Raw genomic sequence first — 23,003 nt, 5'->3', positions numbered from 1 at the left:
GAAAGAAAAAGTTTATCAAGCACAAATTAATTAGTAGAAAGGATTCGTGATTAATTTGCCGTAATTAGGGAAAATTAATAAGAAATTAGTAATGAAATAAATTCTATTTCTCGCAGATGCCAGTTTTCCATTCATTATAGCGTGCAACATTTTGAAATGAAATTATAACGAAAATCTATCTAACGATAATCTATCCTTATGTGATATCGAACGAGAAGGCAGTTCGTTGTCATTTCTTATTTTTGTTATAGTATTTTAATAAAGCATTTAAGAATCTAAGTTTATATGCATAAAATTTCTTTCTTATTTTTCCTTACAGGATATGTTGGTAAAGTTTAGCTGGGTAAAACTGAGATACTCTGTGCATTTGCTACGTGTAAAAGTTTGAATAGCAATCTTTCCTTCAACTTCAATAATGACAGATATAACATTAGCAAAGTATATTTAACTGACCATAATTAAATCAAAGATAGTATTAGGACACCTATAGGGAATCGAAAATCATAGTGGTGTAAATGAAAATTTCGAGAATTTAGATTTAGTCAGAATATTTAAACTCTTAAAAGTATCATCCATTTAACTTTAATTTTATTCATCAACGTATTCACGTATCACATACCTCAATCGAATCACGAATTTTCATGGCATGATGTACGTAATCATACTGTAGAGTATTAAATACAAGATATTGTATAGGATACAAGAAGTATTAGCATAGTCTAATTTCTTAAAAAACGAATGCAACGAATAAATATCTTAATACCGGTGGCGTGGGAATGTACGTAAATCAAATAGAAAATTCTTTAACATAAATATTCATCCGTTTGCTGTTAATATTTAGTAGTTTCACCTATGATCAAGGAGTTACGCTTCCTTTGTCAATTTTAAAATATAATTTCCAAGTGGTCGTTTAATCGATCAATAAGAAATTCAGTAAATAAGAGTTCAGTAGTGACGTGCTTCTCAGGTCTCGTTATAATTCATTTTTACATGCATCACGACCTAGTCTTTTACCCCTTCTTCTTTTGCCGATCTGCTTCCCCCATCGAGCGGTTCGAGTTTCAATTTTACAGGGTATTCAAATCTTGTGGAGGGGCAGACGAAGAAGATCGAGGTTTTGGTCCTCCTAGTGGCCAGTTTGCCCGACAGATGATCAGTTTTTGGTTCGCGGCTTCTCCTTCAACATCTGCTCCTCTCGAGAAAAGGCTATTCGAGGGACTTCGAAAGGTTCACAAACAGAAAACAAGCACGGGGGCGGAAGTGAGTTTCGACGCTTCTCCGACCGAATAGAGAGAGAATCCGGTCTAATCTTGAGGATTTGAGGTGATGTCTTATTCTACTTACGTACTGGAAACGCGTGAAGTTTGACTTATTAATCGAAAAATTTATGAATGACATTTTACGATACTGAAAAAGTTGGTTAAGTTTCGTTATGTGTTTCCATTCAAGTTTGTCTAAATTTTCATTTTTAACCGTTCACCGATTTCTCTCTTTTTTTCTAAGAAACAATCTTTTTGTTCGTTTTACAGTTGATTTGAAAGAAGATAGGAGAATTAGTCAGCATGTCGAACATAATTCGTTTGGTAGTCAACAACTACAATGAAATCTTGGAGGCTAACAAAGGTAATTGCGTGAACATCGTTCAACAGGAAGATAATGTCAAGCTGGATGTCCAAAAGTTCGCTCTTGCGAATAGAGCTCTTTCTTTTCACGTCACGTCAATCAGCTTTATTCACTAAAGTCAAAGTAACCTACTTTATGAATAATACGGGAAACACTCAACTTTTCTTTAATATTTCAAATCAATAGCGATGCTAATTGATGCAAATTCTATGTAAAAGCGACGAAAAGGTCTCGATGCGCTTTGTATGTAAAAAAGAATTAAAATAGGAAATAGACAAAATGTTTTTACTACAAAAATACTACAGTGATCACTGAAAAATAGTCTAAGGTATTCGATTAAACCGTGTTTTTTTTTAGAAATAATGGTAGATTCCTGGCCAATGATGAGCTCCCCTGGACCTATGCTGTGCATCGTTGGAACCTACTTAGCGTTCGTTTTAAAAGTTGGACCGAAAATGATGGAAAAGAGGCCGGCATTTCAATTGAAAAACGTGCTGATTCTTTACAACGCGATCCAAGTGCTTTTCAGTATCTGGTTGACGCATAAAGTAAGATTCATTAGAACAACTAATAAATTCAAATTATTTCAATTCCTAATTTCACCTGTTTTGGTAATCATTTCTTTTGTGACTTTTAATAGGCTTTCGAACCCGGTGTTGCATCCCTCATGCTCTCACCTAAATGTAATAACGCGAATCGGCCACCTACGGATTTGGAAATTCAAACCACGGTGGGTTTGCCATAAAAATACATAAATAGCTGTAGTGTCCAATTTGTTAATTGCATGGTGTAATAATAAGTTTTATGTGAAATAGGTGACAAAAGCTGCCTGGTGGTATTTCATCGCGAAAATAGTCGAACTACTCGATACAGTGAGTTCAATATAATCAGTTATAAAAGCGTAATTATTTAATACAGTAGAACTCCATTTTTCTGAACTCGCCAGGGAACAAACAATTCACATAACTGGATTTCACCCATCTTCCTCGCTATTCATTACTTTTTGTTCATGCAGTAGATTCAATCAACAAGGCTATAATCGATCATCAATTAAATTAACGATGATTTCGTTCGGACAGTCAATAGTTCAGATAAATAATACTCTACTTTGTATACGCGAATACAATTTTTCAATTTTTCTATCACCTCAAAGGTATTCTTCGTTCTCCGAAAAAAACAAAACCAAGTGACTTTTCTACACGTGTACCACCATACGCTAACCGCGATATTCTCATGGTGCTATCTGAAATTTCTCCCTGGAGAGCAAGGTGCGCTAATTGGTTTCTTGAATACCTTCGTGCACATTGTCATGTACTCGTACTACCTGATAGCAGCTCTTGGCCCGCAATACAAGAAATACTTGTGGTGGAAGAAATACATGACCTGGATTCAGCTGGTAAATATCTTCACCAAACAACGCATCGACGCTTTCTTCCGAACTTAATACCTACACTAACCGTGTTTTCTTCGCTGCGCCAGGTGCAGTTCTTCCTGATGCTCGGCTACCAACTGATGATTCTCGCGATGGATTGCAAGGTACCAAGGGCTCTTACGTATTTCTTTATCGCCAACACGATAATCTTCATCTACTTGTTCGGCAACTTTTATCGAAAATCCTACACGAAAAAGCAAGTTTAATATCTTCTAAAATCATCAATGTGACGCCTTCGTCAATCGAAATGGTGAATGAACGAAAATCGGAAACCATCCGACCTAAAGATGAAAACTTAAAAAAGAAAAAAAAGAAAACTTAAAACTTAAAACTTAACGCAAGAAAGTCGAATAAAAGGAATAAAGAGACGGAGCAAAGGTCGTATATGAGGACATAATAGAACGACAAAAGACCGGAAGAAAGCAGTTCTAATTAAGAAAAGGATTTGAATTCAAGGTCCGTTCGATTGGAGCGATTTCGATGAATCTAATTTGAAATTACAATAAATAACGAGCTCCGTTCGGGATCTAGGCCAATAGGTCCAATGAGCATACGATGTCTCAGGAAAGATACCGAGACGATTCGTCAGAAGCTGGAGAAAGTACAACGAAATCTTGACTGAACCCAAATCCCCGGGGGCGATCTCTGTAAAACTAGGTGGACTATGATTCAGGAAAAAGTTGAACAGAAAAGGCACTGTATCTTCTCTAGACGACTGTCACACGTGAGCATCGAAGAACGGTAATTGCTTTCTCCTCGGAAAGCAAGACCTTGCGTTTACCGCTCCTGTTTCAAATCTTAATCGATTGACTCTTCGATGAATTCCTATCTGGAGGAACTCATCACAAATAGTATATTTCTGAAATTATTTTTTATTTTCTCTTTCTTCTTATTCCTAAGATTTGATGATCTTTTAAATTAATTTTTAAATTAAATAGCTTTTGCCTTCTCGACTTCGTGTCGCAACTCTGTACGATATTTGGCTTTCATTGAAATCGTTTCGTTTTAACTTGGATGGATAAGCTGTCCTATGAAAAATCCTTTTTTATATAAGAATGTTGGCTAAGATTAATTTCCATTTTGCATTTTGTGAATCAGTTTCGTAACTACAGTCACGTGATATTGACAAACGATTTCAAAATCATGTATCTAGAAATAGCAATAGCATTATTTACCGTATTTATATATACGTAACTACGATTAGACGCGTCACAATATTATAGACTATTCGATATATCATGAGACACCGAAGAAAAAATATTTTGTTGATTCGTTCGAAAACGCGAACAGTCATTTACTTGTGTTTTGAACGAATCAACGAATTTTAAACGCATATCTGTCACGCCTGATGCAACAGTGTGCAACATAAGCAGAAATGTTGCCGTTAATCATGGCATATGTTAATATTCTGCATAGTTATAGAAGTCGATCGCAATTAAGACATGTAAATACAAAATGTTATTATTTATTCACAACTTTTTAGACGTGTTGACAAAAGGAGGATCTCAATACAGCTTGTAAATTTTAATGCAACGTTCGAAATATGTTTTGGATTTTTCTATCTTTAAAAATAATGTTCAATGAAAATGTATATGAATTTGATCTATTATGATGCAAATCACGATCGCGAAACGGCACTGCAGCAACTAAAAGTAATCAAGAAACGTAAATTATATTTAAGATAAAAATCTTCGGACAATTCTTTCTTTCTTTCGAAGATTCGGACAGTTTATAAATTTTTAAATGTCTATCTTAATATAAGAGGTAATCCCTAAAGAGTCATTTTAAAAAGAGATCTTTACATGAAGTTGTATTAAAATTCAACGAGTCAAAGTTAGATCTCTCTTCTTGTGACGTCTACTTTCATTCTTCTTTTCCTTTTCTTTCATTTCCCACATAAATCATTGCCGTTAACAGTAACTAAGTAACAGATTCTAATATTCTTGCAAACAGAATTTAATAAAGTTGGCCAATAAGTAGTTTGTCTTTCATAAATGTGTTTCTTTTTTTAACACTTTATGCAGCTAATGATAATTAATATTCTTTCTTTATGTAGACACAGTAAGTAGCAAAATATAAAGAAAATTTCAATGAAAAACGTACAAACGAAAAATAACGTAATCACGAATATAAACAAATCATCGTTATGATTGATTTTCTCGCATGTATAATTAGGAAAGTATCGTGATTCAATATTTATGTTCAAATATAGCTTGCAAAGCGTGCTGCACATTGTGGAAAAAATAAATAACAGCTGTCTTACAATATATCTAAATGTAATTGTAAACTGTAAAATTCAGTGAAATTTAACGATTAATTTCCACTAATTAAAAATGAGGTTTCTGCAACGAGGCTGGTACGAAGCGAACTTAAAGCCATTTTCTTTGTCTTCGTTGCTTCATTATTAATCTTTATTCTTGTTAATACTTAAATATGTATTATGTGACTCGCAAAATAATTCCTAGTCCTAATAGTAATTCTAAGTCCGCACAAACTTTTTCCTTAACTTTTTATACTCCAACAAATATCTTCGACGTTTCAGTCATTGGAGTTGTGCTAATAAGCAACCATAAATCCACTCTTCTTTTAATTATTTCATGTTAAAAAATTCTTGAAAGATCGTATTTATTCTTCAAATTACACTCATTTATAACTACGGGATAAACATTCCTTTCAATTTAAATAATAAAGATTTGAGCAAAGCGCGTAACAAAAGACCGACATGTCTGACGTAATTCGCATTTTTTCCTAGAATTTCACAGACTACACCATGACAAATTGATTCTGAAAGAGTGGTTCTCTAAAATTTGTAGACAAAAAAACGGGACAAGTTATGATGCTTGAACAGGTATGAAGCTGGAATTCGGGAGATTTCAGATTTATTTTCAGAGATACACTGCGTTTCTCCTTGAGAATTATTTCGTACTTGTTCGTTTGCGGGTGAAAAAGTCCACTGGATCCCTCACTGTTTTTGTGAAACGGTACGTTGATTCATCGGCGGTAATCAATATAAAATTTTGATTATTTACTCGACCTGAATGTATTTGCAGCTTATACTTATTTGATGCCCTTTATGAAACTCTACATCGTAAAATGGAATGTATAAAATACTTTGGATTAATTAATAATTACGTAGAAGATCGAAGAAGTTGGCAGCCTTGTTAAAACATCGTGCCGTTTAAATGACCATCATAAGGCTCATTATTCGATAATACTATCTAGATAGTCTTAATCTGTTAATAGACTGACGATTGAAATGATTGAAATTATACTAACATTAAAACCAACCAGTCAATTTCATTCCCGTTGTAATATATTGTAAGTCTACATACTTCAGAAGAACGATCTGTTCTTTTATTTATCTAATACTGTCTAATTGGGCACGAAAACTAAAAATTAGTCCGATGAAGCTGTATTTTCAAATTCTTTAAAGTACGTGAATACTCACATTCATTTTCTAGTTAAGTCGTAATGATATAATTCAAGAATAAATTCTTTTTAAGCGGATCGTCAAACGATTAGTTAGAATATTTTCTATATTAATCTATAAAATATTATATTAATGTAAGGTAAATTCGGGAGATACGCCACCCTTTTTGATTAAGGCTCAATAACAAATATGGCTTCATATTGATTAAAACGATTAATTTTTTTATTGCAATAATACGCTTATATACTATGAAAAGCAAAAGCATTTCTCAATTTTTCTTATGCAGAATTCATAAAAATTACAAAAAGTGATACGTTGCTAAAATGGCAGCTCTCCTACATCTTAAAGATGTCACATGCACTAATTCCTGTTCCTTAAATTCTTTTTCTGTGTTTACTAGTTGATAAGAAGCTACTAAATAGTAAAATAGGTCTTGTCTCCATTACGCTTGTAACAAGCATTGCGTAATGTCTCACATATATAAAATTTTTAAGTAATTTTTTGTACAGTTATCGCTTTAATGGTTCACAGACACAGACCTGTACATTGAGAGTCGAGCAGGTACTAACGTATTTTTTCATGCACACAAGCAGGGTTACGACAAGACGCAACATATACAATTCTCTTTCTCCGATTAGAAGATATTACAAGTATGGCGTTTTTCTTCTGAATTTACCTTGTGTAACTTCAATTAAAACTCTCGCGCGTCTTTCTCCTTTCTGATCAATTCCTATCGCTAGTAATTATTCCACATTCTTGAATGGTTATAATTGACGCATGCAGTTAAAGACTTCGTAGATGGCAGTCTGTCCGCAAACGATCAAGGAGAAACGATCGATTTTATGCGCAAATATACACTTCTTCCCCATTATCGCCAACAGACGCGACATGAATCAAAGAAAATAAGTTTTTCCGATTTTCCTAGGGAATTTTCAAGAAATTTTCGTGGTTGTAAAATTCAGCTCCTATTGTTCATGGAACCATTGACGTTGAAGGATCAAAAGCACAGTCACTGTGAATGTAAATCCATTCAAACATCCCATAGTCGTTTCATCGACCAATCGTAGATGATCCACTTTTAACGCGTTGAAGCTAACGGCAACGAGCGAATATTCTGGTCGATTTTTCTTCTTCTCGTTGCTTGTTTCTTACTCATGGATTTCTAGACTAGTCCGTTTTCCTTTTTCCATTTTGCGTGTTTCCATTTGCCACTTTCTTCGCGACTCTATTCTCTTTGCCCTCTATCGATTTCGAATAGTTTTCGTTATACTTATACGCGTTGCTGTAGAAATCGGCGAACAAGAAGTAGAAGAACATCGCGTTTGGCAGAATTATGATGAGCGACCATTTTGGGTAGTCACAGTCGTAAATGAGCAATTGGCAGCTGTGCAGAAACGCCAAGCAGAATTGACCCTGTTTAACATAATGAGAAGTGTCTATTGCATTTATCTATATGAATGAAACCATGGTATTTACGGCTATTTAGAAAACTCAGAGTAAACATGAAAAATAACGCATAGAGGAAAGATGTTCACCATTTGGAGAGTCGTGATGTATTTCTTCCACCATAGATATTTCTGGTACTGAGGTAGTAGTGCAGCTAGCAAGTAGTACGTGTACATGATAATGTGCACGAAACTATTAACAACGCCTGGAAGAAAACGATCTGGCCGTAATTAAGTGAAGAATGAGAATGTAATGTTTTAATATTAATTAGTTCGAGATCGGTACTCAGACATTAAGTTGCGCAATACCTTTCCATTAGTTCGGATCTGAGGATCTATCAAGTAATAAACCAACTAAAATTATAAAAGGCAAAAAAAATATATATTAACTTGAAACATTATATTTTTAAAAACAGTCGCTCGGTTGGAAACTGAATTGTAAATTGTTTGAGGTATAAAATAATCGCTGATTCTAAAATCGAGTAAAAAATGAGTATTTATAGCCAGAGCTGTCGATTTAATGAAATGCAAATTAATTACAACTGCAGAAACCATTTAACTATTAGCGACAATTTTGTTAATATACACCGATTTCCAATGTATTAAGGAAACGTAAACTTTACCTATAAATGTGCCATGTCCACCCGGATAATATTTGGTAGCGCCCCAAGAGGCCATCGGCATTACAGTGTGATGATACAAATGGAGGAATGTGATTTGGCTCTCTTTCTTTCTTAGAACGAAGAATATTGTGTCTAGAAGTTCCGACAGCTTCGCCAAAAAATAAATATATACGCCTCTGGCGACCTACGATAAATTTATATTTAGTTAAAGTTGAAAAGTAAAATACGTAATAAGAGTCAAATGGAAATTAGAAATGGTAATAATACTCTAAGTGCGTCTGGTGAGTTAGAATAGTCAACAGGTTGACACTTCCAACTGTACTTTCGAAGCCAAGCTGCGTCCAGACCTTCGTAAAATAGCCAAAAGCTGAGGAGAACTTGCAGGAAGTTGTAGAAGACTAGAATTTTCTTTAATTGGTATGGTTTTCTGTGCTCCATATGTCTCGGACCCCAAGATAGGATGAAATACAAATAACCGATTATAATACTAGCACCAGGTACGGGTGATGGTATGAGGAACCAATCTCTTGTTCGAGGATCTAAAAGAGGAAATTAATATACAACAGGAGAATCAAAGAAAATAATCATTGAAAAAAGATATTATTTCTTACCCGATAGATCGTGAAACACATAGTGATAAAATCGAACCACTGAGTTGTTGTAGATATTTGACATCCTATCGATGTGAGGTGCGCTGCTCATATTCATTGGAAGCTCGACTAAAACAACTGAAAATATAACAATTGTTTCATAAGATCGTGTAAGATTTCAAATATTATTTTGTTCTTTTATTAGAAACAAAAGCTGACCCTTTCATGCACAGTGTATATACACTGCAATATATTATGGTAAGTTATTAATATATATAATATATATAATATATTTGTTTATATATGTGTAAAACTGACGTCATGTTTTAGTACATTATGTCTTCTTTAGAAAACCATTCGGAAAAATGTGTTTCTACTATTAACAATTAAATTAAAAACTGCGACAAAAATGAAAAATTACGGTGACAATGTATATCTAGAAATTGCTATCATCTATCGTAGTTGAAGCATCAAAGTAAAAGAATAAAGAAGAAGAAAAATTAATATCTAAATAATGATAATTAGCTTTAACCACAATATGTAGCAGCAATCAATTTTAGTTTTTGAGTTGTTTACTTCATTTCGTGATATCTAGTTGCGCAAGCAGATCGATCGATTGCACAAATCTACATTCTCCCTCGTAATCTACATATGAACCGGTTCCGATCCTATATTGCACGTTTCGGTGCATGATGGAAAAGAAGAGAAAACAGTGGCACGCTCGATTTCGCAGTCATTAATGACAATATTTAAACTGATCGCCCAATAGCAATATTCCACCATATAGATAAATATCGTGCTATTTTTTGCTACCTTATTTTTTTTTCCACTTCTAGCTCATAGACATTGCTGTTCATACAGGAATTACAGGCAAGATAGATGAAGTCGCTTTTACATTTTTAGTTTAAACTCCCCATCCATTCTTATTTTATATTGGCTACTACAATAAGATTTTAAAATAAAGTGTTTTCATTTGGTATACCAGTAGCTGCTTATTTAGAGTCTGTTTAGTATAGAAGTCTATTTGATTGTCTACTTAAACGACCGTTTCAAACCTCAGGACCGTTCGAATGTAATTTTATGATCGCTCGTAAAATTACGATCAACCTTTTCCTCTCGAAACAAGTGGAATAGAACGTAACGGTCAGACGAATTTTCCGTCGAAGAATATGTCAAGAATGATAGTTTAAGCAAGGACACTTTAAACATGTTGGTCTACTTTCTTCAAAGCCACAAACGATGGTAAAACTTAAACGGTTTGTCCTCGATCGCTTTTACTAGGCCTGCAGTTTAACCATCGACAAGCGAATGGTGAATCACGAGTTCTAAGAGATTCGATATTTTCGAACGATTCTTGGGGAATGGTAATGGGGGAGAGCGTAGATTTTTACTGCGATACGGTGTGTCGGAGGAAAAAAAAATGAAGAACTGACGCAATTACAGTAATCGACCATCGCTCATACGAAGGACCAAAGGCAACCTTTCATTAAATAAATTAACCGAACCTTGTTCATTCTCAACGAATTATATTAATTTTATATTTATTGTATTTTGTCTTTTATATGATTTTATATTCATACACTTGACAATGACTTAGTGCTCCATCAAAAAGTAATAATAATTCTTCTTTTCATTTGCGAATAATTGCAAAAGTTACACGGGACCTTTTAATAGAATTTTCTTCTGTTAAGTACCGTTGTTTGAAGAGCAATTTCATGTACACTGCTTTATAAAATCCCAGTTACTTCTGTAAATGCTTGATACAGTTAACGACATTCCTATTTCTTGAACACTTTTCCGACGTATAAAACCTCTATCCAAGAAATTGCCTGCGGAAACAGTTATCTAGTTATCTAGTACACGAGCAGCGTGCTCTGTCATTATCTTTTTTAAAGAAATTTCATCCTGCATACTTAATCGAACAAGTGGATTGACAAAGATCGACTAACGTATCGCACATGTATCTCGAAAATGTGACAACTCAAAATAATCCAGCACCGTTCATTAATTGGTGCATAAGAAGAAATTGAATATCCTTAGGAATTTTTTTAAATTTATGATAAATCCTTTTGGAAAATTCATAACGCTCATAGTTATTTATGTCAACGGTAATTACATAAACGGGGATCGGTTTCATTAGAAAGAAACTACGCATCAGTGAATTACTTTGTTTTCTCGTAAGCCTCCATCATAATGTCGTTTTTTACGATTTTTATGTAATATCAAGTAAAAAACATCGATTGATATAATTAATAGAATGTTATTCGACTGTGTTTATAATTATCGTAACCGATTAGATCGTTTGCATATTCGTATTAACTTGACATTCATGTTTTTTTCTCGCATTCCGAGATACGAACCATTCTATTATATGTTGCAATTTCCTTCCAATACTACCTAGTAATGACTTGCACTAGTTCGTAAACAGCCTGTCTTTTTTCATCGACTTCTGTACGCTCCAGAAAAATGTTCGAACTGTAATATTTTCTGGAAATACCAATCAGTGGGTTTTACTTTCCTCATGTACAATATACAGGTTGATATACATTCTATATACAGGGTATTCACGTTCATATTAGTTCCCAACGTCTCTATCATAAACGATAAGCACGAGAAGAAAAATGAAAGAAGAAAAATCGAATAGTTCAAAGTAAACGAAATGTTCGCATGTGCATTTTTGCAGTTGCACTATTTTTTAAAATTGAGACCTTTCTTTTTTTGCATACATCAGATCCTCTCATTATTCTACGAAAAAGAAGTATTAGGATAACATTGGTCGAAAACTGATTAGTTTAAGAAGTGCTTTAACTTTAATTTTGTAAAATTTATCATATGTAAGACAAAGAAAACGAAAATACAAGAGTACTACGTTGCGTCTTACCTTGCTCTTCGTATGATATTCTACAGAATTAAAGTTAAAGTATCTCTTAAACTAATCAATTTACCTGAATACTTTTTTGCACGGAACGACGAGAGCATTCAATATATGCTAAAACAAGGAAGATCATGTTAAAAAATAGTGCAGCTGCAAAATGCACATTTTTGTATATGTATTTTTTCGCTTGCGAGGAAGATATTGTCAATATGCAGTACATTTTAAATCATCCATCTTTTTCCTCTTTCAATTTTTCCTCATACTTATTGCTTACAAGAAAAACGTTGCAAACTAATAACACGAATTGCTTTACGTATAGACTCGTTAAATTACATGATTATTCAAATAGCATAATTAATTATCATATAATTCCGACATACAGATGGATGATATTGTCATGTTAAATAGTATGGATAGCAGAATTCTTCAGACAGCGTTAAATAAATCAGGCTAGCAATTGCGAAAAAATCCTGGCGGTTACTCAAAAAAATATGTAGATCTGTTTATAACATTCGAGGAAAATATATCATTGTTTACGTTCTTATATAAAATACAACTTTATTTAGCATTAGATATGCAAACAATAACATCATTAACAAGTAACACTTTGGAACTCATTATTCATGGAATAAATATGCAGCAGTTAGCAGAGCCATTCTATAGCCAGCAGAATATAATAATGGCAATCGACCGCAGGAAAATATGATTAAGAATACGACCAGGAAAATTCTCACTTTGTAGATCGCTTTAGTTTGATTTTAACATTTAAATAAGACGATCATGAATGATAGTAATTGATACACACTGAGCTTCATAAACAGTCAAATATACGAATATTTCTCTATAAAAATGTAATACACAAGTTTAAATATACAATACCTTTTCGCATTTCTTAGTACTAGCGAAATTATCAACCGCAAACTATTATGCCTTATTTATTTTCTATTATTAAGTATTCTTATCCGTCCTTTTTTATCATTATTAGAAATCATAAAATAAATACATTAGAAATAATTAATTTTTCAAAATATATTTTGAGACTTATTTGTACACTTATTGCTAATTAGGTAATCGCGTCTCTGTTTTATTTTGAGTCCCGAATTTATTCAAAAAATATCTTATGACTCGCTCTTTATACAGATTAATGTTCTATTATTATTTGATACTGTCAAATATTAAGTAAATCATTTGTAAATAATTTATTTCTTAAATAAAATGCATTGAATGGACATCTTTCGACTCGTACTTTTCGCTCATTAGTATTTCAACATTTTACTCCTACATAGAATATATAGAAATTTATACATAGTACGAGAACGAAGAATTCATAGATTATCGTTCAAACCGTAATCTCATTACGTGTTCCTATCATGTGTTATAATCATCGTGGAAATAAATGGCATTTCGAATCGACGTTGGACAACCGCTAATAAATTCTCGTTCTAAAATCAAGAACCGTGGTAAATCTATTCTTTCAACCACAAATATCTCTGCCTCTCGCGTAATCGATATATATACAGTTTTCATCATTATACAATTTCGTAATCCTTCTTGATTTGTATCTATTTTTTACGCAATTATTAAAACATCGACTGATTGATCCAAAGTGAGAGTTACCCATTATTATAATTATAACAACAATGATTTGAATGATTTATAATCATCTGTGATAGATTAAGTATTTTATAATAGTTACTCATAATTTAGATGATTTACAACTGGTGGTGATATATGACGATTTAAAGTACCATGAACGGTGTGTAAGATCTGTAAAGGGGATAGCAGGCAATGAATGATGATCGTGATGATAATTATGCATATACGTAATAACTAATCTAATTTTACAACTACGACATGCTACCAGAATGCGTGCAATGATAAAGCGAAAAATAAAGTGGAAAAATATCCCGCAGCGATATTTACTACACACCGCTTCCTGCATATCGGAGCAGTCTCTCTTAATTTACTCGGTTAATTAAGAAAGAGATAGTTAGGCATAATATAGCCATAGTTAAGCGTTCAATCACAAACAGGCGAATAGCTTATCAACTCATCAATCTTCAGACTGATTCTAAATGTCTCGTTCTCATTAAAAGCATGTTGAAGTGCAAATCACGCGAGAAGTGTGAGTAAGGAAACAAAAGACTCTTAATTAAAGATCAGTGGACATCAAAGACAAGTCTGGTATGACTGTTGGTTACACTACGATTATGAACGTCTCGAGATGTATGTCACCAGTTCATCTTCTCGTCAGCCCGTCTCGTTTCTGTGTCACATGCTGCCTCAGAAAATGCAGAAACCGGTTTCCAACACGGTGCAGTCTGCTCGAATCGCGGCCGTCGTACTTTTGATTTCGAGTCTTCTTTTATCCGGGCACATTCCCTGAGAAACTTGCATATTAGTCGATAGTTTAATCGATTAATCGATTATTCGCTTGCATATTAGCGATGTGGTCATAGGCGGTCTTATATCGTGGGGTCTATAGGATGATTCATAGTTCATAGTAGTAGCGAAAGTCACATGATACTCTTTGTATTATATAATTGTTGGTAAATAATAAGTAGAAATAAGTATGGGATTATAGAAAGAAAAAATAATTTATGGTTGTAACTACGAATTTTAACTGACGTATTTTTCTTTATAAAAAACAAACTTTTCTGATTTTCCTGTTTAACGCATATGAGATAGTATAAACTATCCGATATAATAATATACCTCATAGTAATTATGAACTGCTACCCATCATTAAGGATAACGTTTGAAACGATAAACTTCATAATATGCTAAAATTCATTAATAAGAAACAATTGATAATAAGACCACAATTCGATCAAAACAATGGTCAAAATAATATAACGGTGTAATAACATTTGTTTTCGTCGTCAACAGACAAGTACGTACTCGACGCGAGGTTTACGCTAAAGAAGTAATCAATTTTGAATAGCAAGAAACGAAATCCATCACGATGTTCAACAAGTTAAAAGACAAAACTTGTAACATCTATTACAATAATTTAATTCCTGGAACATTTTCAACACTTCCTACAAATAACATTCATGAAGCATGTAACGCATGTTGAAAACTGCGTATAGCGACACAGTGCCATTATTATTCCACGACATAGATACACATTAAAAACATCTACTACAAAATATGCATCGTTTGCATTCAGGTAGTGCACATTATTTGCATCGGAACGATTTTACATTTACAAACATTTATCTCTTGCAAGTTATACGAGTAAAATAATACGAGTAGCGACATGCTTAACGTTATCCCCATAAAATATGACTCATTTCACAACATAGAATCGTCAGACGATATTTATTGCTGATTCAACTTTGACATATAGACCTCGATATTCGCTTGATAGGAAACAACCATCATACGTTCGTTCTAACGGAAACGGTGAAGTTACGCTTCGAAAATTTGCGGTCGCTAAACCAGAGAACGCGAAATGGAAATTCATAACCGCGACCCATACACGTTTCCCTTGTATTTGCCTCGCTTTTTTCCTTGCGTATCTCGCGCGCTCGGAATTATGCCAGCGCCACAGATCAGCTGACTTCTTACAAATAAGATCATTTTCGAAATAACGATCCTTGGTTATACATTTTGTGCATATTTAACTACTTGCTTTTAAGAATTGAGATCATGTAAGACTTAACTTTCTGCCTCGCGATGACCATGTTTCACGGCGTTTCGCGATTTATCTTCGCGGAGGTTTCGCAACCTCGTTCCGTAGACGCACAATATAATCTCTTGCAACGTTACGATCGACGACGATGATAAATACGCCTGCAAAACGTTGCGAAAATGTTATGAAGTCATCCTGGAAATTTTGGAAATGTTCGAAAGGAAAGAAAGCGAGAATCTTGAAAGGAAAAGGAAAGTTTAAGGAGATCGAAAATCGGTTCGATTATTTGGCTCATTTAAGACATTCAGTTTAAGAGGAAGCAAACCGATATAACATAGAACTCTGTGCAGATCAATTCCACAAATATCTTTGCTTATTCCACAAAAATTATTGTTTGAAATCTATCTTAAAATTTACAATTATTTGTATTTATTTCCTTGTAATTAAGAAACTTGCAGAAGTAAATTATTTATTTTTTTAGATATTGGGTACTAACCGTGCATTCGAATATTGGAATTGAAAAAGTAAAGGCGATCAGTTTGTCTTCTGAGAGATTCATGTTATGTTCTTCTGGATTTGACATTTTAACAGATTAATCACTCTGACGCGACTGTACAAAATTGCTAAAGGAAACATCTACATACACATTCCTATTCAATCAAGTAAACACGTTGACATCTTTCGTTTCATTTCTAGTCAAATCCCGATTGAACAACCGCATGACAATTGCGATCTCCCATATGATCCACGATCGGTACGTTTTGCATATACGCATTTTGATGGAAGGAACGAAATTCCATGCACATAAACAACAATTGCTGCTGCAATATAGGTAATAAGTAAACAAAGAGACTTACCAACCAACTACTTACGTATACTCATTCTTATACTCATTGAATTAGGAAATAAATTGTTTAAAGTATCGAATTAAACGCCATACCTCAAGAGTCAAATTCTGTTCAAATTGTAATTCTTAGGTTTTAGAACGGTGATTGCATGAGAAATTTATCTATTAATTTAGAAGCATGCGGATATTGATAGACAAGTAAAAAATAATTGACTCTTCACAAACATTGTATTGTGTGTTAATGGGTTTCAATAGCAATCATTTTCAAGTGCGTTATTCAAAACATAAATAATCTAAGAAAAAAATCATGAATATCATCAAAGAATTTACATCCGTGGATTATACTCGAGTAAATTAATTAGCCAATCGATCTATTAACATACTGAGATATATACATACTAGATTGATAATCAGTTGTATACACTGTAAATATACATAATAAATATGTTTTAATATAAAAGTAAATCAAACTCGATTGAGACACTCGTCTTTTGATAATCGTTTCGAAAAATCCAAAATTGAAAGACCGAAGCACGACGAATATAAAAAGAAGTAATGCACAACGGTTAAAAATGAACCAATGTCGACTCATTTTTAAAAAGTGTAAATTTATCAAACAAAAAGGAATTTAAATTAATGTAATGGCGCGTTGTTGAAAATTCGGTTCAAAAATCAGGCAATGTCAAAAGGCTTTTGCAAACTCTTTGAAGTTTCACCTCCTATTCTTGGAAAGTGAATATTAATAATAAAAAAAAAAGAGTTTCAATCGATCAAGTGACGCATTGCTCCTGAAACTATGTCCGCTACGCTTTCTTCTTGTCAGCTATTTTTATTTTTATCGGTATCGCGCGAGCGAAAAAGGATTGCAAGAACGCGAGCAACCATTTTCGTTGCCATTGGCAGTGAAGCAGGAACATAAGTAATACGATAATTCTCTATACGAAATTTGTGAAATTGTTACGCGAGCAGTCGCGTTCGATCTGCGCGAAAGTAGGAAGTAGATAGGATAAATTTATTGGATTTCATTACCTGGGATCGGTATGTCTGACTTAACTTATACAAAGACAACCTGTACTTCGTACACCTACATATATACTGCGTCTATAATGAAATTGAAATCTAATTAAAGAGATAAAATTGCAATTTCGGTTTGCGAAAGGCAACTTAAGTTTGATTCAATATGACGAAATTTCTAGAATCGATTAATTAAAAGTTAGGTAGGAATTATCATTAGCAGGAACAAAAGTAGGTGTGCATTTCCTACATCCTTCCCTTTCCTCCTTTTCTATCTTATAACCTTCTCCTTACTCCTCCTTTCCTGTCACATTTCTTTTTTATAGATATTCTTTATAGATATAGAAATTCCTCAAGTCCACCAAACATGCACATAATTTGGATATTATTATAAACATACACACTACATACATATGTGCTTTTGTGAATATAAAGTATCTTTATATATCTCAAGAAAGGCAACAAAATGAGTAGAAATTTCTACTCATCAACAGCTTATATGTACAATATATCTAATTTAAAAATACTTATGAAAAGATTTTACACGTATCTACTATAGTCAACGAACTATTAGCTTGACGATCTATATTTAACGCTGGCATTCAAGTATTCTCTGACGCATGTAGTCCTATATTTACATTCCTATATTACAATTCTGTATGTTTTAGATGCAATCAAAAAGACCTGCTGTATATTCGTTGAAAAGATAATTAAATAATACATAATTGACGAGTGCGTGAAAAGTATTAGTCAGGTCGATAATATAAAATTAGTTCCATAAGCTCGTTTCAATGAATAAAGTGAGTAAAGAAAGGCCTCCCTCTAATGTCAGTTATTGCCTATGTTCCTGTTTTTGCTCTCTTTCACTTCTTCGAATCTTTACTCGTTCATTACGTTAATCGATGCAGAAGTGAAATTTCTCATTTAATCTATATCCTTCGGTCTATTAAGGCAATTGACTCATTTTGCGGAAACGACGCAACGATATTAAAATCATATGGAATTTCTAAATAATTATACGATCGTGATTCAAGAGTCAAAAATAAAAAATAAAAAAGGCGATGGTGAAAATGGAGAATAATTTTTACAAGCCACACTTGAATAATAATTTGAAAATTTAAAGTGCTGAACATGTCAATAACATATTTAATATACTGCTTTGTAATTTCGCTTGCAATGTTTTTACCCATGAAATATTAAACGCTGCTATTTTATATCCCCTCTTTAAGTCACTTTGCTTCCATTTTTCTTGTAAAATGAACCAGAGGGAATGCTTATAATAGCACGCATAGTTATCGAACAGCTTTAAGAGGAAATGGCAAGAATTACTTCAATACAAATCGTGTTGCCAGTCATGTAATACTTCGCGTTCATTGGAAAGTGCGAAATGTGAAATCATAACCTAAACCTGTTAAGCGTTTACACGGTTCTCACCTTATTCTCATTTCCGTCTGAAAAGAGTTACGCGCAATTTATATATATTTTGCCATAAAAGATATTTTTGCACGAGAATATTAGTCGCTTGTAAACGAACATTCTGAACAGCATGGAAAATTTTCAGGGTGGTAAATGTTATTCCATTCCTCTTCGACAGGATCAAAAAAGGTTCGTTGAGAATGCAACTGGAGTGAAATCTATAATGAATGCAAAGATTCCGTACACGAAAAAGAATACGAGAATTGAAAGTTAAAAAAAAAAAACCTTTCGAGGCTGCTTACGACGCTCATACTTATATTAGAGCGGTATAAAAATACTGTTTAAAGAGTAAAGCGAGAAACTTAAAGATTATGACATTCTCGATTTCACGTGACAAGGTCAAGATCTTAACTGGCACTTTCTAAATGAAACTTAACGACAATTATGTCAGTTAGTTTAAATGACTGAAAATCATAGCGATGCAAGCGTATTTTTCACAAGGAAATTTAAGAAGGCAATGTTTATAATCGTCATTTTTCTCTGTACTACGATTTATGAAGTTGAGCTTCTCAGTGTAAATATAAGTCAGTCCACCGCTATTTCCCATAAAATAGCAATCTATGTTCATTATTACAAAAAGTTGATTGCACCTTTTCAAGTTACGAAAACGTATCGTGATAGAGAATAGAGATTGTTATAACTCAATTAATTATAAAAGTAAAGATTTAGATGAAACCTATGAAACTAAAACTTTTAGATGATACATTTAAAAGTTAGAATACATAACTGCGAGAATTCAGATTCTCAAAGCGATACGAAATATTTAACATATGTTCATGTAATAAAATGGAAAATTTCATACAGAGTTATTTTATCGTGACATGTGTATTGCTTCCTGTTTCGTAATGCGTATATACTCGTCGTGACAACGCGTGAGAACAAATCGTTTGTCCTCATCCAACCTAGCTAAAACCTCAAGAATTCAATTATCCCTCTTTGATCAAAATCTCGTTATTAGAAACAAAACGAAACATAAGGTCAAGGAATATTACAATATGCGAACGAGGAGGAAGCATTGACCTCTTCTAAATGTGTTCTTGCATTTTCGTGCTTACGTAACTCTCGTGATATACATATATCCCTACAATACAACCTGCATGATTCGCACGGCCTTGATGAATGTACTTGCACGCACGCATTTTTCTCTCGAATGACATGTTTCGAAGAAGGTCCGTTTGCAACACGTCCGAATGAAATGGAAAGTAATTTGACTGGATCAACGAGCCTACCTGGTTCACCGCGAAGAACCACCGGTGACACGAACGGACAACAGTACCATGTCTTTCCGGTTTATACGCGGAAATTCTTGGCAATATCGTGCTGGTTCGAGATCGTACCGAGTTCGAGCGCCGAGATGCGAGAGACAACCCCGGAACCAACTGTAAACAAGTCCCAAGGCTTCGTTATGTATCACTGTCTACAGGTTAGAGTGAAATTGCAACGTGTGACGCGTAACTAGATTTCCAGTTAGAACTCTGGTCGTTCACCTGTGGAGAATTGTCTAGAGGAAACGAAGAAAGACGAGGAACCGACGTTCTAGGAAACAGAGATACCAGCCGATCAGGTGGAAAGGAACTTTACTGGATTACGATCTTCGTAGAATCTAGTGTATCTAACCTGATTTGTAAAACTAGAACTAAGTGAAATCGCAATGTAGATTGCACAATTTAAAATATTACATCTTGAATTTTCGCGAATATGGAATAAGATGAACATTTTTTAAATTAAATCTTATAGATGAAATTTGAAGATTTACTATTTGAGGATATAAGAAAGATTTAAAAAATCGATGAGAAATCAAAAATGTATAAAGGACAAGTGTGTTTTAATGTTTGCAAGGAACGACGGCGAAAGAACTCAATGTCTGAGCTCATTCTAAAATTTCGTTCTCACTGGCATCGTATGCTGGCTGATATCAATTTCTTAGTAACGGAATTACAAAGATAAGTGACCGATGAAACGTACAGAAAACCGGTCGGCACATCGCAGGAAACCACATCAAATGCAATCATGACAGGGAGAAAGACCGGTTGAGGAATTACAGTAGGGTAGCAAGTAAACATAAATCGAGAGAACCTCCCAAGGACATTTCTGCCATGGAAATCAAGATATCACCGATTGATCATTGACCGTTCATTTCTAATGTCTCCTTTCGCAATTTTATTCCATACTTATCAAAATCATAAAGATCTAATCTAGAAATCGTATGAAGCTAACGATTATACTACCAAAGCAGGTGTGACACCTATAATACAACTTTCCTTTTCCTTGTTTTTCTTTTTTTGAAAATACGTAATTACGGAGATTGCGCGCTTTCTCCTCCCCCTCAAAAGTATGAAACTTTCATTCTCTTTAGAACTCTAATGAAGACTTTTACATATAAGCAAAATTTCAGAATTATTCAAAACTTTGAAATATAAGTAAAGAAATTATTATCGTGATCTTCGATCTTTAAAATATAATTAATAGAGTAGAAAGTCCCAAGTACAAAAGAGATTGCAAATGTACATCCTCTTACCGAAAATGAATTAGTTCACAGACAATCGTATGACGATTCACGTCACAGCACCACCATCTACCTACGTATTTATTTACGACCAACTTAGAGTGTACTCAGAATTGGTTTTCCTTTCAAACTTTAAACACCACCCGGTTGTCGCAGACAAACGATCGATTACAGTAGTCTGGAAAAATTGCAACGCAGATCGGCGCACGTCGGATCGATGTATGCGCGTTGGTGAATTAGGGGATACCGCGACGACCCTCGATCTCGCGTGATCCGACGTTCCTTATGGACTAAGAGGGCCGATTCGAGCGTACCACGCTGCCGCTACTTTCTACCAACTTGGGAGTAGGAAAAGCTGCCAGAAGGGGGGTATCAAACGATAAACCTGGATACAGACGAATTGGAGGGGCAAGTTGTTTTTTCGTACAAATTTCGTGGTGACCTTTGCGCTCTTTTGTTAAGGATTCAATCCTGCTACAACGCAAGAGATACAGTGTCGATTACAGAAAACCGTTAGAATAAGTCGTGACTTCTTGACTTCTTCCTGTTCATAAAGACAAAAGACTCAGGATTAACGTTGAACTAGTTTCTGAGAGTAATTTGGAATAATCTCAAGTGGTAAATTGAATGGAAGACAGTGAATGATTTAGCAATTTGAATTGAACGTTTCAAATAACATGAAAGAGATGCATACCTGTCTATAAAACAAGGGGAAATAATGAACGTTTATTTGGCTGATTCCGAATTTATTTCTAAGGTTCGGTGTTGTGATATATTCGTGGATGAAATAAGTGTAATACTAGAACTCAAATTTCGAAAAAATCAATTCCAAACACGAATAAACGAATAAATACGAGAATGTAAGTAAAAAAGATACTTACACAACAGACCTTGTGAAATAACTAAACGAAAAAATTCGCTACTTGAATTCGCTAATAGAATTTCCTGACACGGAGTGTGCATAGATATACCATATATAGATATGCAGATTCTTTAGGTCGATCAAGATCAAGATCACTAGATCAAGGTCGATCAATTTTGGTCCATACGAATTTTCACATTAAGAGACAGCTTTTTCTATCTTTCAGTAATGAAAGTTGCGACCTTGATATAAATGATCCATCAAACATCTTGGATCAGGCATCTTGTCAATACGATTTGTCTCATAATTGTTTGACTGTCATCAGCTACTACATTGACTACTTTTGTACGACTCTAAGTACCTTAACATCTCAACACTCGCTTACTCTTACACAATAAACACTTACAATCTCTCTACATTTCTTCAATAACATGGAAATCACAGGGATATGATTACGCGAGACGATTGAAATCGTTTGGAAACGATTATACAAACACTCAAAGCGATTGAGTGGCACGAAAGGTCGTTATTTTTATAAAATGAAACCTGAGAAAAGCGTTGTTCATCCATCGTACTTTCGACGTTCGTGTTCTTTTCGAACCTTGATCGATGTCCACGCGCTCGAGAGGAAGGGCGACAGAAA

The 23,003-nt window shown here is 34.0% G+C and overlaps 2 protein-coding genes and 1 long non-coding RNA gene across 3 annotated transcripts; 1 reads left to right on the top strand and 2 right to left on the bottom strand.

The window, feature by feature from the left end:
• Nucleotides 1–1,157: 1,157 nt before the first annotated feature.
• Nucleotides 1,158–4,530, top strand: LOC117238928 (elongation of very long chain fatty acids protein AAEL008004-like). The gene is made up of 7 exons (XM_033504133.1): nt 1,158–1,323; nt 1,530–1,623; nt 1,981–2,171; nt 2,264–2,353; nt 2,439–2,495; nt 2,777–3,019; nt 3,103–4,530. Exons 2-7 carry the CDS (start codon nt 1,563–1,565, stop codon nt 3,259–3,261), a joined length of 801 nt encoding a protein of 266 aa, XP_033360024.1. The 5' UTR covers nt 1,158–1,323; nt 1,530–1,562; the 3' UTR covers nt 3,262–4,530.
• LOC117238929 lies at nt 3,305–21,986 on the bottom strand. The gene is made up of 4 exons (XR_004494304.1): nt 21,977–21,986; nt 21,334–21,340; nt 20,839–20,848; nt 3,305–3,379 (listed from the first exon to the last, which is right to left on the bottom strand). It is a non-coding gene; the product is annotated as an uncharacterized LOC117238929 (long non-coding RNA).
• LOC117238927 (elongation of very long chain fatty acids protein AAEL008004-like) lies at nt 5,664–21,647 on the bottom strand. Its single transcript, XM_033504132.1, has 6 exons — nt 21,511–21,647; nt 9,165–9,281; nt 8,821–9,092; nt 8,554–8,737; nt 8,021–8,136; nt 5,664–7,898 (listed from the first exon to the last, which is right to left on the bottom strand). Exons 2-6 carry the CDS (start codon nt 9,259–9,261, stop codon nt 7,653–7,655), a joined length of 915 nt encoding a protein of 304 aa, XP_033360023.1. The 5' UTR covers nt 9,262–9,281; nt 21,511–21,647; the 3' UTR covers nt 5,664–7,652.
• Nucleotides 21,987–23,003: the final 1,017 nt, after the last annotated feature.

Source organism: Bombus vosnesenskii, unplaced genomic scaffold (assembly GCF_011952255.1).
Source record: "Bombus vosnesenskii isolate JDL3184/JDL3185 unplaced genomic scaffold, Bvos_JDL3184-5_v1.1 scf7180000013763, whole genome shotgun sequence".
NCBI lineage: Eukaryota > Metazoa > Arthropoda > Insecta > Hymenoptera > Apidae > Bombus > Bombus vosnesenskii.
The sequence above is the reverse complement of the archived record's forward strand: the minus strand, read 5'-3'. Positions and strand labels throughout refer to the sequence as shown.

What these genes read in the sequence shown, in the direction of transcription:
- LOC117238928 (XM_033504133.1), top strand. Translation starts at nt 1,563, where the DNA reads ATGTCGAACATAATTCGTTTGGTAGTCAACAACTACAATGAAATCTTG. An exon ending in AATCTTGGAGGCTAACAAAG is followed by an intron (nt 1,624 to 1,980) that starts GTAATTGCGTGA and finishes GTTTTTTTTTAG; the next exon opens with AAATAATGGTAGATTCCTGG. An exon ending in GTATCTGGTTGACGCATAAA is followed by an intron (nt 2,172 to 2,263) that starts GTAAGATTCATT and finishes GACTTTTAATAG; the next exon opens with GCTTTCGAACCCGGTGTTGC.
- LOC117238927 (XM_033504132.1), bottom strand. Translation starts at nt 9,261, where the DNA reads ATGAATATGAGCAGCGCACCTCACATCGATAGGATGTCAAATATCTAC. An exon ending in ACTCACCAGACGCACTTAGA is followed by an intron (nt 8,738 to 8,820) that starts GTATTATTACCA and finishes AATTTATCGTAG; the next exon opens with GTCGCCAGAGGCGTATATAT. An exon ending in TGGACATGGCACATTTATAG is followed by an intron (nt 8,137 to 8,553) that starts GTAAAGTTTACG and finishes GTTTTCTTCCAG; the next exon opens with GCGTTGTTAATAGTTTCGTG.